Source organism: Anabrus simplex, chromosome 1, assembly GCF_040414725.1.
Source record: "Anabrus simplex isolate iqAnaSimp1 chromosome 1, ASM4041472v1, whole genome shotgun sequence".
Taxonomy (NCBI): domain Eukaryota; kingdom Metazoa; phylum Arthropoda; class Insecta; order Orthoptera; family Tettigoniidae; genus Anabrus; species Anabrus simplex.
The window spans coordinates 275133082-275148502 of NC_090265.1; the positions used below are offsets into that span (position 1 = coordinate 275133082).

General features: G+C 37.2%; 1 protein-coding gene across 2 annotated transcripts in view; it reads left to right on the top strand.

The window, feature by feature from the left end:
- Positions 1-15421, top strand: part of Adck5 (aarF domain containing kinase 5) — a 458263-nt gene that overhangs the window by 307955 nt on the left and 134887 nt on the right. For both annotated transcript variants that reach the window (XM_067159689.2, XM_067159697.2), the window contains exon 5: positions 1546-1704. In XM_067159689.2, the coding sequence (XP_067015790.2) occupies positions 1546-1704 (159 nt within the window). The remainder of the gene's footprint in view (positions 1-1545; positions 1705-15421) is intronic.

Below are 15421 nucleotides of genomic sequence, written 5' to 3' on the forward strand. Positions count from 1 at the left end.
TGTGGTTTGATTTATGATGATATGTTAATACTGTATATGAGTCTGATGTCTGATTATGAAGGAAGTAAAGGAGATAGAGATTGGTTTGAAAATGTATATTTTGTAAAGAAAGAGAAAGGATTAAAGTTTGATGTATAAAAAGAAAGTATTCTGAAGTGTAATGATTGAAGATTCAAAAGAAGATTAAGATTTAATACTACCATAGAGAATTTAAGAAAAATTGAAGGTGTCTATTTCATATCTTGTATGAAGAATATTCAGGAACATCTGAAGTAATTTGTAACACGGTGAGCTGGGCCGGTTACAGTGCGGCCGAATATTGCCATGCAAAATGATGGGTATGGTCTGCACAAAATGTTGCCGCTTCTTTCTCAAAGCTGGTTGCAAGTTGTGTTCTGTAAATGAACAGTAATACTAAACATTGATGGTCTGCTGTGGAGGAACATAATGCATTAGGATAACACCACAGTCGTACATGAGAATAACCATAACTTTCACATTGCTGGGGTTCTGATGAACTTTCGATCTTCGTGGTGACCCATAATGATGGCATTTCAGTTGTGGTTCATATGATTTGGCCCATGTCTCATCTAACATAATTATATGACATAAGAAAGGCTCTCCTTTGTGCTCATAGCGCTCCAAGTGGTTACTAGCAGCATTGTGTTGTAATCATTTCTGCATTTCCACCAGATCACTCAGAACCCATCGTGATGCAATTTTTCTCATGCCCAGCCATTCCTTCAGAATATGAAGCACAGTCGAATGCGCTAATCCGGTGTCTCAGGCCACCTCACGAATCGTATGGCATCGATCAGTGTATAGTAACGTGACAAGATCGTGCACCTCTTCTTCACTGACACTTGGACAACCAGGCCGACTCATGTCTGCCACATTTTGGTGTCCTTCATTGAAGGCTTTTACCCACCGTGCCACTGTTGTGTAAGACAATGCAGATTCTCCACAAGCCTCTTGAAGACCTTGATGACACTGTAAGGCTGTACGACCTCTGGTACATTAAATCTTTATCCAAATCCATTGTTCCTATTTTGAAAACATCATGACAACACTATCTTAGATTGCCAGCTCACACAAGGCTCTTGCCATTTCGCATGTGCATGATGTGGGAAGGGAGAGTCCATGTGCTCTGAAGTAAGGTAGGTATTTAACTAACGTGTGGTATTAGCAACATTATTAGGTTCCATTGCATGGTCTCTCTACAGCAGTGTTGCCACTATTAAAGTTCCAATCTTCGTACATATGTCAGATCTGTTTGTGATGCCTTTATTACTGTGGTGCTTGTATTTGTAATAGTTCAGATTTTAGACTGGAAAGGAAGATACCATGTTTTGTCTGAAATTGAAATGGAAACCAATGTACATCACCAAGAGTGGGGTCATCTGAATAGAGCTCTTACAAGCAAATACCTCAATCTGCTGGAGTAACCTGGTTGGTTATGGAATGAATATGGAGAATATAATTTTCTGCCTTGTTTGCCTGTTAGGATGTGATATTCATTGAATGTGTTCAAACTTTTGTTTACAGGTGTTTCGTGCAACAACACAGGAGGGACAAGAAGTTGCTGTGAAAGTTCAGTATATTGATCTCCAAGAACGATTTGTTGGAGATATTTCAACAATTACTCTGTTGACCAAAATCATTGGTTGGATGCATCCAAAATTTGACTTCCAATGGGTATTGCAGGTACTTGATTATTATTTTAAAGTTTTGTCTGTAAGCAAAAGTTGTGGTTATTAGTAGCGATGTTTTTAGTAACCATGTATTGTCTTTCAAACTCTAGCCTTTTATCACAAAATTTACATATCAGTGTTTTTTCATTGATCACGTAAAACCCCTCCTAGCTGAATTCACTTGCCGGTGAATATACCATAACACCAGTCTTAGGTGTTGCACCTAGTTAGGTTTCTTTTTCTTATCAGTTACGATTTAAACATGCCTATCACTGAACCAGAGAATTATTAAACTAAAAGAACAACGTGGTCTGTGTGGTCTTGGTGAGTGCTGGAGAATGGCACGGCATTGGTTCCAGCATGGCTTGCATAGTTGGTGTGGATAACATTACCAACTTAAGTGTACCAAACATCGTAACACATCAGAACAAGTGTTGTAGAATTCCAGCAATATCCATTTAGAAAGACTTATTTCTGTTGTTACAGGGATTTACTGTAAAACTCTGCTAAATACCAATTTATTCAACAAAATAATAAAAGTTATGGCTGAAATATATTTTTAGGATGTCTTATCTAGAGACATAACCGCTATATTGGGAGCACTGCTACATTTCATAGCACATTTGAAAACATGCTGGTGCTGTGAAGCAGGCTGTGTTCGCAAACTACCACATGTCCTTCCTATTTGCCAAACTTGTTCTTTTGTTTGTAGTGAACTCGCCCAGCCAGAATATTTTAGGAAGGAGAGATCTTTTTATATAACTTTAAAGATTTTTATTTACAATAGACAATTTATCATTATCATCACCTTGTCAGTTTATTTCTTATAGCTACTTTAGTCACCCCGACACAGATAGGTCTTATAGCGATGGGATAGGAAAGATCTAGGAGTTGGCAGGAAGCGGCCGTAGCCTTAATTAAGGTACAGCCCCAGCATTTGGCTGGTGTGAAAATGGGAAACCACGGAAAACCATCTTCAGGGCTGCTGACAGTGGGGTTCGAACCCACTATCTCCCGGATGCAAGCTCATAGGTGCTCACCCCTAACTGCACAGCCAACTCACCCAGTCAGAATATTTTACGAAGGAGAGATCTTTATATATAATTTTAAATATTTTTATTTACAATAGACAATTCATCATCATCATCATCATCATCTTGAACCAGCTCCAGTTTCCCGGGTGCAGTGATGAACGCTCTCCATTTACTTCTGCAAATCCAGACCTTATCCAGCTAGATCATTTCTAATCTGATTGATTCCTTGGCTGGCTTATTCATCTTTTTCGTCGCCATAAGACCTGTCTGTGTTGGTGCGACGTAAAGCCCCTAGCAAAAAAAAAAAAAAAAAAAAAAAAAATCATCTTTTGCCTTTGAGTTCTTTCTCAGATCACTCTGTAGCTGTTCTTTGTAGCTCCATTCTTATGAGGTGACCAAACCATTTCAGCCTGACTTCAACACAGATCTCACTAAAGTGTTTTTCACTTGGAAAAGATGGCGTATCTTGTCGTTTCTTATTTTGTCACTCCTTGTATTCTGAATCGTAGTTCTTAAGAACTTCATTTTCACCGCTTGTAGTTTGCTGATATTTCTGTTGGTTTGGATGCAGGATTATAGACTGTATGTGGTAACTGGTACAAAGAAGCTTCTGTAGAGTATTAATTTTTGATCTTAGTGGAAGTTGTTCATCCCAAAGAAATTTTCTCAGAGCATGATAAAACTGTGCTCTTTTCTGTACTCTACCAGTGATTTTTGCAGATGGTCGGTCATCTGTTGTTAATGCCAAGATAATGGAATTGATGTACTTGCTCCAACTTTGATCTATCTAGAGTGATGTTAGTACAGATGCTCTGTCAACTAACGGGCAACACTGCTGTTTTGGATGTGCTTATCCTGAGGTCAAATTGCTTGAATATGGCATTCCAGTCATTCAGCATCTGTTGTACTTCAGCCTCACTATCACACCATATCACATCATCATCTGAAAAACCAAAGAGCTTTAAACTCAGAGCTATTGTAGAGTCTCTTAACTCTTGTCATTATTTCATCCATTACAGTGATTAGTAAAAGTGGAAATACTCTGCTGCCTTGTTGTATGCCCTGCCTAGTCTCAAACCACTCTGAATATCCATCCCTTATTTGGACACAACTCTTGCAATGTTCATACAGCATTTTGACTTTATTAATTAAAGCATATGGTATAGATCTTTTCTCAAGTTATTCCCAGATTTTTCATCTCTGTACACTATTGTAAGCCTTCTCATTGTCTAGGAAAATGAAGATGATATTTTGTCCTTTTTCCCAGTGCTTCTCCATGATCATCCTTACAGAACATATCAGATCTGTTATTGCCCTATCCCTTCTAAAACCATACTGCTTAAGCTGTGGTTCATTGATTATTCTTAATCCCTGTTCTGTGATTTGTTCCATTATTTTGAGTCCATGAGATAGAAGAGTGATGCCCCTGTGGTTGCTGGCTTTCCATCTGTCTCCTTTCTTAAATAGAGGGAAGATGGTTCCTGTAGTCCAGTATTTGTGTAGTTTTTCTTCTTTCCAAATGCTGTTTAAGACTCTAAACAATCACTGCAATCCTTGCACTGCAGCAGCCTTGATCTTATTAGTGCTATGCATGTTCCCTAATGTTCTTTAGGGCATTTTCTTCTTCCATCTGTGTTATAGGAGGCTTCACATTTTGAATATTTTCTTTCACTGTGGTCTCCTGTTCTTTGATGTTTAAATTTTCCCCATTATGTAATTTTTCATAATACTGTTAGTGGGATGTAAAGCAAAAAACATTTAAAAATGTATTATTATTATTATCATTATTATTATCATTATTATTATTATTATTATTATTATTATTATTATTATTATTATTATTATTATTATTATTATTATTATAATATATAATTCGCTGGGGCCATCAAGGACCACGTTAAGTCTTGTTGCATTTGACACAGAACTTGGCCTTCATTAGAGCCCGAATTTCCCTCATTCTTTGTGAGTGGGCCTGCTTACGCTCCTCTGTCCAAGGGGCACCGTGTCTTCTCTTCGGTTGCTCGTCTCGGTTTAGGCCGTTCGTCAATATTTTCTTGCGGAAGAGATCTCTGTTAAGGGCGTCTTCAGCTGAGATATGTAGCATTTGCAAGTCTTCTTTGGTATTTCTAAACCAGGGAATTGTAGTTTTGGGGTTTGAATCAAAAAAGTGAAAGATTTCTTTAGTTAACTTTCTTCCGTCCATTCTTTTCAGATGACCGTAAAATCGTGCCCGTCTTTTTCTGATTGTGTCGGTAATTTTCTCTATTTTGCTGTAGACTTCCTTGTTGGATCTCTTTTGATGGATTCCATTTCTGTACTTTGATCCCAAGATTCCTCTCACAATTTTGCGTTCTCTTTTCTCCAGTTCTTCAAGGAGTCCTTTGTTGGCATTTAGAGACAGGATTTCGGCTGCATATAGAACTACTGGCTTCAGAACTGTTTCATAGTGACGTATCTTGGTGTTTTGGGAAAGGCATTTTTGTTGTAGATTGTGTGGGATGTTTGGTAGGCTATTTCCAGTTTGCGTACTCGCTCCTGAAGTGCTTCTTTGTCCAGTCCATTTTTCATGATGATCTCACCCATGTATTTGAATTTGTCTACTCGGGTTTTCTCAAACGATATCTGCAAACCAGTTTGTTTGGCAATTTCCTTTAAAATTTCAACTTGAGCTCTAGCGGTTTCTATGTCGTTTGAGAGAACAGCAATATCATCGGCAAATGCTAAGCAGTCTGTTGCGATCCCCTTGGATTTGGTTCCTATTCTTAATGGACTGTAGTTGGTTTCCTGTAATCTCACCCGCCAGGTTCTGATGATCTTTTCAGGAACACAGTTGAAGAGTATCGGGGATAGCCCATCATCTTGTCGGACTCCTGTTTTGATGTCAAAGGAATGCGAGAGACATCCGTGGAACTTCACCTTGGATTTTGTATTCGTCAGGGTGGCTCTAATTAATGCCAGCAGTTTCATATCAACTCCAAATTCATTTAAGATGTTTAGCAGGACTTCCCGGTCAATGGAGTCGTACGCTTTCTTAAAGTCCACAAAGACAGACATACTGCTTGGAACTTAGTGTACAATATCTGATGATCGTTTTCAGATTTTGGATCTGTTCAGCTGTTGAGCGACCTTTTCTGTACCCTCCTTGGTATTCACCTATTTGATGTTCGACTTGTGCTTCCAAACGCTCCAGGATGGCAAGTGATAGAATTTTGTAAGTCACGGGTAGCAAAGATATTCCTCTGTAGTTGTTAATGTTCTTCATGCTGCCTTTTTTGTGTAATGGATGGATCAAAGCTATTTTTTCCAATCTTCGGGTAGGGTCTCCTTGTTCCAAATTTCTTCTATTTGCTTTTTCAAGATATCAAGTGATTCCTCTGGGGCATATTTCCATAGTTCTGCTACTACTGAGTCTTCCCCCGGCGCTTTGTTATTTTTGAGACAGGCAATGTGGCGCTTGATTTCATCTCTGTCGGGTGGTCTGGAATCTGGGTACCTGAGTAAGGGTTCCTTGGTCTCGATGGGGCTTTGCGGTTTAAAGCAATTAAGTAAATTCTTGAAGTAATCTGCCAGAATGCTGCAATTTTCTTCATGTGACGTCGCCAGTGTGCCGTCCTCTCGCTCAAAGCATAGAGATGGTGGTTTATAGGCAGTGAGTTTGCGTTTGAAGGCTCTGTAGTACTCTCTGCTTTCATTCTTCCTAAAGTTTTGTTCTATCTTTTCAATGAGAGATTTTTTGTATTTACGTTTCTCAGTTCTGAACACCCTAGCTGCTTGGGCACGTTGGTTTTTGTAGGTTTCCCAATCATTTTCTGACTTCATAGGGTAGTACTGTTTCCACGCATTGAGTCTTTCTTCGAGGACTAATTCGCAGGTACTATTCCACCAGGCATGCTTTTTGCTTCTCTTGATTTCTGCAATGTCTTTGGCGGCCTCAACAAGGAGACTTTTGGCGTTGTTAAAGTCACAGTCATTTGGTCTAGCCTTCTCCTGGAACTCCACGACCCTTTGCCGAAGTTTATCACAGTCGAAGCGTGTGATCTGTTTGGTTGTCTTCCTTATGTTTGCGGGAATTTGTTTGAATTTGATAAGAGACATATAATGATCTGAGGCCACATTGATGCCTTTCTTTACCTTGACATTCATAATCTCAGGGCTGTTTCTCCTGGAAATTGCAACATGATCAATTTGGAACTCTCCGAGAGCTTGGACGGGAGAACGCCAAGTCACTTGCTTTCTTTGTAGATGGCGAAAGTGGGTCGACATGACCTGCAGGTTGTGATTTTCGCAAATGGATACCAGTCTTTTGCCGTTGGGATTGGTTTTTTTGTGAGCAGGGTAATTTCGTATAACTTTCTTGTACTTCTGTTCACGACCTAGTTGGGCATTGAAGTCACCCAAAAGAAACTTGACATGGTGTTTGGGGATTTTGTTTAATTTTTCATCCAGTAGGTCCCAGAAATTACCAACTTCCTCTGGATCAGACTTGTTCTTATCGTTTGTAGGAGCATGTGCGTTAACTAGGGCGTAGGTTTTGTTCGCTCATTTAATTGTGAGTATAGACAATCTGTCATTCACAGGTTAGAAATTTGCAACCGATTTAAGGATCTTGGTTCTAAGAGCAAACATGGTTCCAAGCATCACAGCTCCATTGAGGATCCTCTTTGCGCTTTGCTCTTGAAAAATCGGTAGCCTTCGGATTCAAAAATCTCTTCATCTGGGTACCTTGTTTCCTGCAGGGCCATTACGGATATCTGATTTTCAGCTTGCCAGTTTGTGTAAGTGAATTTATGTTGAATGTTGCTAGAAAGGTTTTGGATTTTTGCCTGAGTTTTTGACTCTTTGGGGTACACCGAGACGCTCCGACTCGTCTCTTGCATGATGTCAAGTCTCCCCCAGAATCCGAACGAGACTCGTGCGCCATGGCGTTCACGACGAGGAATTTATCCGAAGATTTACCTCTTGGGGTATGTTTCTTGAAATTATTATTATTATTATTATTATTATTATTATTATTATTATTATTATTATTATTATTATTATTATTATTATTATTATTATTATTATTATTATTATTATTATTATTGTTATTATTATTATTATTATTATTATTATTATTATTATTATTATTATTATTATTATTAGTATTATTATTATTATTATTATTATTATTATTATTATTATTATTATTATTATTATTATTATTATTATTATTATTATTATTATTATTATTATTATTATTATCTCTTTGTAATTCCAAGTGATGTTTCCATCATCTTTCTCCAGGGCTTTGATTCCTTCATAGTTGCTTTTCTTGCTTCTTACCACTTGATATAACAGTTTCTTTTCTTGTTGTTCTTGCTGTCGTCTTCTAGTTTGTGTGCAAATTCAGTGCAGGTTTTCTCTTTCTCATTAGAAATTGCTCTTTTCACTTTAAGCTTTAGGTCTTGGTATAGCTGAATTAGTTCTTCAAACTTCTCTTCATTCCTTACCACACCTTTCTGACATTCTCTATCTCTTTAGTTTTGTCATTTAATTTCTCTCCTTTATTTCTGTTCGGAAAGTTTCATTTCACAATGGGGTTTCTTTCTCTCTTACTCTGCTACTTGTTTTGCCAGCAATATTGACTGCAGTGTCCACTAGTGTTTTCTTAAATCCAAGCCAGTCTTCTTCAGCTGTTTCCACTTCACATTTGGGCAGTTTGTCTCTAGTTTTCATCTGGTATTCAGAACTCCTATCTGGTTTTTCAAATTCCCAAACTTTTATCTTGTTTTTCACGCCTGGTATTTAACTTTTGTACCATTATGTTTCGTAAGGTGGTTACCAGCAACTCGTTGTCACTACCTAAACTTTCTCCTGGTAGCACTTTCACATCTCTGATGAATGTTTCAGCCTCTTTGCAATGACATAGTCAATAAGAGATTTCTGCTCTCCATTCCAGCTGTAGAGTTTGATCTTACGGCTCAGCTGCTTTTTGAACCAGGTGTTCTTAATTATTAGGTTGTTTCATATGCAGAAGTCAAGGAGACATTCACCCTTGTGGTTCTTATTTCCATATCCATGAGGACCAATCACTGCCTCAAACCCTATCCTTATAGTTCCTACTTGAGCATTTAGATCTCCCATAACAAGAATATTATCTTGTTTGACGTGTGGTCCTCTAATTGTCTAAGTCTTTCTCTTCATGACTGCACCCAGTCTGTGGAGTAAAACTGAACAGTGGTCAGGTTTTTGTTGCTGTTGATATTCTGATGTAGCTTAATAAACTTAACCATAATAGTTGCGGATGAAGGGAATGTATTATGTTTCCAAAACATGCTCAATTTTCAATGATAAAAGTGTATTGACAATGAGAATTCAAGCATATACCATTTTAAATAGTTATTAATAGGTGTAGCTTAATCATTCATTCATTAACGTATTCCTATTAGTTGCAGCATCATTGTTCTTGCTGATTATGGATGCTGCACCATTCCTTCTTATTTCCTTGCCAGTAGATTTTGTACCCTTTCTGCAGCAGTTTATTTTCTTCCCTTTCCCATTTGTTTTGCTCACTCCAAGAACCTCAGTCTTTCTTCTTTCCATGAAATCTACAAGCTTCTCTCATTTAGCACTCAGGGTCATGGTATTCATTGTTGCTATTTTGAATTTGTTTTACCATCTGGGAAATTTTTTCTTTGAATAATTCCATTTAACTTCAGGCTTATCACTGTTGTCCTTACCAGAATTATATTTAAAAGGAGGTCTGTGTCTTGGTAACTGTTTACATCCAAGATTCAGTTTACTGTTCAAAATAATTGGACCCCCCCCTTTCTGGCTTGCTAGGCCTATCACAAGGTGAGGTTTTTCTGACAGGATTTACTCCCTTAGCCTTTGATAGTCCTCTATCCATTCTGCAAGGCAGCAGCATTGTGATAAATTTCTGTGTCATATCCTACACACAGGTTTCATCAAACCTATTAAGGGAGAACTCCTCTGCCTGCAGCCATTAGTTTTCCCTTAGTTTGCCTAGTTTAGTCCTGGCCACCAGACCCTCAGCCAGACAAATGCAGGCAGTACCATCTACTGTCACTTACTGTAGTAGGATGACAATTGACAGTTTAAGTTTCTAATGTTGTAATCCCATTAGATGATTAAATATAACATTTCTTGTATTTTTATCCGTAAGATATTTGATATTATATTGGTAATACATAATGTGGTCAGGTCCGCAAAATATTTTGTGAATTTTTTGTTGCTGAAGAAAAGATTGTAACGGTGTTCTCGAAACATGTATGATAAGTTAATTGCTATGTATTAAATAGTTTTTTATTAGTGTTATCAAAGTGGACACATAACATCATTTGGTTTTTCAGTATTGTGATTATTACATAAAAGTCAATACAGTACAAAATAGACCATAATGGTCAATATAGTAAATTAATATTCGTAACAATTTTTTAGGACCAGATGCCCTTCCTGATATCTATCTCATCAGAGGAGTTAATGAGATGAAATGAATGATATATGATATATATATGAATGATATACGATAATAGGAAGGGAGAGGGTGGAACCCAGTGCTAACACAGCCTACTCTTGTCGAATAGCACCAAAGGGTCTGCTCAAGACTTAATGTCTCCACCCAACGGATGGATCACCATCAAAAGCGTCATACTGTATGCCCTCACCCAATATGTACACTGTGGAGAGGTTTGGAGTTGAATACAGGCTTTTGACACACAATCTAGTGATTAGAAATTGTGTACCGCCACTTCTCCTTTGTTATGTAGTTAAGGTAAGGTAAGGTGTATTTTGCCCGAAGGCAGGTTCGAACCTCTGCAGAGGTGTGCCTGAGCCAGAGTTTACGTACGGTAGGGTGGCCAGTTCCTTTCTGCTCCTCCATTCCCTTACCCCCCACCAACAGCGTGTGGCAACCCATCCAAATCTTGACCACGCCCAATGTTGCTTAACTTCGGAGATCTCACAGGATCCGCTACGGCTGTTGGCTTTGTTATGTTAATAAAATATAAACAAGAAATTAATATTGAAATTGGCGATAGTGAGTGCTGTCTGCAAAATACTTACAGAAATAAATGCCTTGGTTTTTGAGCATGAAATAACTCTTCCAAGGCGATGGTCATAGGCACATGAGATTCCTGCTACTATTTAATCCTGAAAATGAATCGGGGTAGCATGCCAGGTTTTCACTCTACAAATAAGATTTACTGAAAGTTTAACTATGTGAATTTACTCCAGAAATGAAACAAAACACCAACAACAACAATCATCATCTAATGATACCAACTCATCTTGCTGCTTAAACAAACTCATAAATTATATCTCCAAAATTGACAAATCACAGATGTGCACTATACCCATTATTTATTTAGCTACGCTCAATTCTGATGTACATTTTTTACACTTATATTACATACCTCAAGGTAATACACAATAGGCACCATCTGAGCCTCACCATCAAAAATCCCAAACTCCCCACACTAAGAGCCCTCCCCAAATACACAAACTTGTGTCCCTTTAGACCAATAGTAAGTTTTAAAGATGTGCGAAGTTATAATTGAAGTAAACAACTCATCCAAATTCTAAAAGAGAAAATCTCACTTAAAGAAGACAGATCAATTAAAGACAGCCTAGAAATTAAAGAACTAAATAAACTTAAATAACAGAAAGCGCACCTATTATATTCTTTGACATCACCAAAATGTACACCAACATACCAATAGATTAATCCATTAAAATTATAGAAAATCTTCTTAAAGAAAACATTTCACTACAAGAAACTAAAGAAATTATTAGCCTTCTATGAACAATGTTACGGTACACCAAAATTGCTTTACATTCAATGACAAAATCTGTTGTCAAAAAGAAGGGTTAGCCATGGGGTCACCATTGTCAGGTATAACAGCAAACATTTTTATGAATAACTTCAAAAACATTTTCTGAACAGGCCAGCATTTAAAAGGAATTTTACACTGGAGTTGATACGTAGATGATGTGATATGTATATATGATAATGACATCACTAATGCACACCAGTTATTAAACACAATAAATTTATACACAAGTCCATCAACTTCACAATGGAACTAGAAACTAACACGAAAATAAACTATTTAGATATCACAATCAGCAAGAATAATGATAACCTGTCTTACATAGTATACAGAAACCCCACTCAGATGTTGCACACTGTTGACAACAAGTCGAACCACCCATGCACACACAAAATAGCAGGACTGAATACAGTGATACACAGAGCTATTTCCATACCAATGAGCACAACAGATTTTAATGAAGAGGAGACACAAATTATTAAACAAATCGCAAAAGAAAACAACCACTCTTCGGGCACAGTAGATAAACTATTAAATAAACATAAGAAAAATGCCCGGGAAACAACCACACATGACAGGGGGAAAATACGTGGTTCTCAACTGCATTAACAAGAACACATACAAAGTAGCTAATATTTTCAAGAAACAAGGTTTAAAAGTAGCCTTTAGAATGAACAATACACTGCAGAGACACATCAGCAAGTACAACCTAAACAAACAAAAAAGGACCCTTTCTCAAAGTCAGAAGTCTATGAACTAAAGTGCCAAGAACCTAACTGCAATGTCACATATATAGGTCAAACAAAACAATTTCCACACAGGATACAAAGAATACAAAAACGCGATCAGATATAAACGGCATTCAGACTTCGGGGAGCACTTATACGACAGTTCACAGCATTTCACAGATATCAATACAGATCTAACAATTTTATACATCGAAAATAAAAGTAAATATTTGAATATAAAGGAAGCAATCAAAATTTATGTTGCAAAAAAGCTAATGGAACTAACCTAAATGACCATACACACTTAAAAAATTCCCTACTCTTTGCTCTACTCACATAACATCAGGACAACACTTAGTCTTTAAATTAGCGCTTAATGGCCTTTAGAGTATGGTTTATCATAATAATAACTTCTAATAGATGCTCTCTATTTCGATTCCATACTTTATTTACCTAAAATCGTTAACTTAAATTCTTCCCTATTACATAAAATACATTATAACATGAAGAAGGTTGAAAACATTCTCTCCCTCTCCAGTGCTAAGGAAGGTTCCACAGCGCTCCACTCGCTCTGCCCCTATTTCCCCCTCCCCTCTCCACGGTACAGTATGCTAGATTATAACATCCAATCGGAAAGATCTACAACCTTCCACTCAACCCTCCCCTGCTTCCCCTCCCCTCTCTGAGAACAGTATGTTTGCCCAAAGCTTTCCATTTGCCTCTCCATGACCACAGTTCTGAAGTAGTGTTTGGTGACAACGGACTTAGCATCAGCAGTCCAGATAAGTACAGAAGTTTTTTCTCATTATGTTTATAATTGTAAATGACCACAGTCCTGAAATAGTGTTTTGTAACAATGGACTTAGCATCAGCAGTCCAGATAAGTACAGAATATTTTTTTCATTATGTTTATAATTGTAAGTTCAGTATTTGTCAATACTTGTTCATATTATCACTTAACTCTCTATCATTGACAAGTTTTTGCAATGTGAACAATACTGTGCATATATACGCATGTTTTAAGTGATTTGATAGAATCTGAGGATGTTCTTGTAGAACAAAACATGTCATTCTTTGTATAATAGTGTGTATTTTTTTACAGACATGTTTATAGTGTTATAATTTATATTGAAACTGCTGTGACCGAGTGTGGCCAGTATCCAGTATTCGGGAGATAGTGGGTTCGAACCCCACTGTCGGCAGCCCTGAAGATGGTTTTCCATGGTTTCCCATTTTCACACCAGGCAAGTGCTGGGGGACTGTACCTTAATTAAGGCCATGGCCGTTTCCTTCTCACTCCTAGCCCTTTCCTATCCCACCGTCGCCATAAGACACATCTGTGTCGGTGTGACGTAAAACAACTTGTAAAAAAAATTTGCTATGTGTTTGAGAGACTGGAAAGTTTTTTCTTTTTGGTTACATTTTTTTTGCTAGTGGCTTTATGTCGCTCCGACACAGATAGGTCTTATGGCGACGATAGGATAGGTAAGGCCTAGGAGTTGGAAGCGGCCATGGCCTTAATTAAGGTACAGCCCCAGCATTTGCCTGATGTGAAAATGGGAAACCACGGAAAACCATCTTCAGGGCTGCCGACAGTGGGATTCGAACTTGGTTACATTTTATGAAGTCGACACTGGAAAGTATGGCTTCATTCTTAACAGATTATACTGAAGAGCTGTAAAAGACATAACACTGTGAAGACTGTAAATACAGTATTACCTGTAGTGTAGTGTAATATAGTCCCTGTGTGTCACATATGAACTGTAGGTAGGCCTATATAAACTTGATCCCTCAAAAGCGCTAACCAACATAACAGAAAAAAATTCTTGAGTGTTATAATTGATTCCATTCTAAATGCTGTGCATGTAAACTTAGTAAATCTAAAATTTACATGTACAAAAATTCCTTTCCTGGCAGAGATTGTTAGTAAATTGTTTAAAATATGTAGGTATAAGTTGCTGTATAAACTAAAACCAGAAATTTGCCATTAGGAAGAAACAAGCCCAGTGTCGACTGCCAAAGCACTTACCGTTGTTTGTTCTTGCACAAAATACTGAAAAATGAAATAAGAGGATTTTTCAACATTTAAATACACCATATTCAAGTAAATATTTCTCTTAGGATACTTCTACAGTTTATTTTAGTCTAAGTTTGTTTTTAAACAAGTAATTAAATATTTTCTTCAATAGGGGAAATCAGTCGCCACCTGGAAGTGAGCCAGAGTGTACTGAGCTTCCCGCTTAAGAGGTTAAGTACAGATACTAAAATCAAACCACAGTTTCTGCGAGTATCACCACCTTATTGCAGAATTATGAAAGAAAATATTTAAAGAATCAGTTACATGTTCAAGAATGTATAATTACTGAATTTGTATTGATGTTCATAATTTCTTTAATCACAATCAAACATTTTTTTAAAAAGGGCCTCTGACATGTTGCTTGATGATATAGATATAGTCTATGTAGTCTAAGTAGTCTACGTAGTGGCCTCTATGGTATGCACTAGCCAGCGTCTTGGTTGGTGTGCTGGGTACCAACTGATGAGCCCAACCTAGCATACGGGGGCAAAACGCTGACAACCAGGAATGAGTTAGCTGGAAAATTTATAATGTCCAATAGCAGACCATTTATATTGGTATTATGTAGCTTGATGACGCCAATTCTGTTGATGAATTTCACACCACCAAATATAAATTATCCAGTTATTAAAAGGTAATTGAAACACACTAGAAACAATGATATTCCTTAAGGTTCATGCTGATAAAATGTGGTGTAATTTACTTACTCAATTCTTCATTTTAAATATGCTTTTAAGAAAATGCAATTTTGAGAAGTTGGTACCAAAATGAAATTATCCTTGCCTGGTACCCAGTCGATGGTTTACTCTAGAAGTTCATGACTAACACAACATACATCGATGTAAAATTAGTGGAAAAAGGAATTGTGTTTTCTTTCAAATGTGCAGTATCCTTCAAAATATTTAAAATATGTAATAATTATCAAAATATTTATTATGCATCTAAATATGTAAAAATATGTAACTTTAAACTCCTGGATTAATGGCCCTTTTAGTGTGATTCACTGACATTTTAGCTTTTCTTGTACCTACATATTTGGAAACAAAATATGTAATTACAT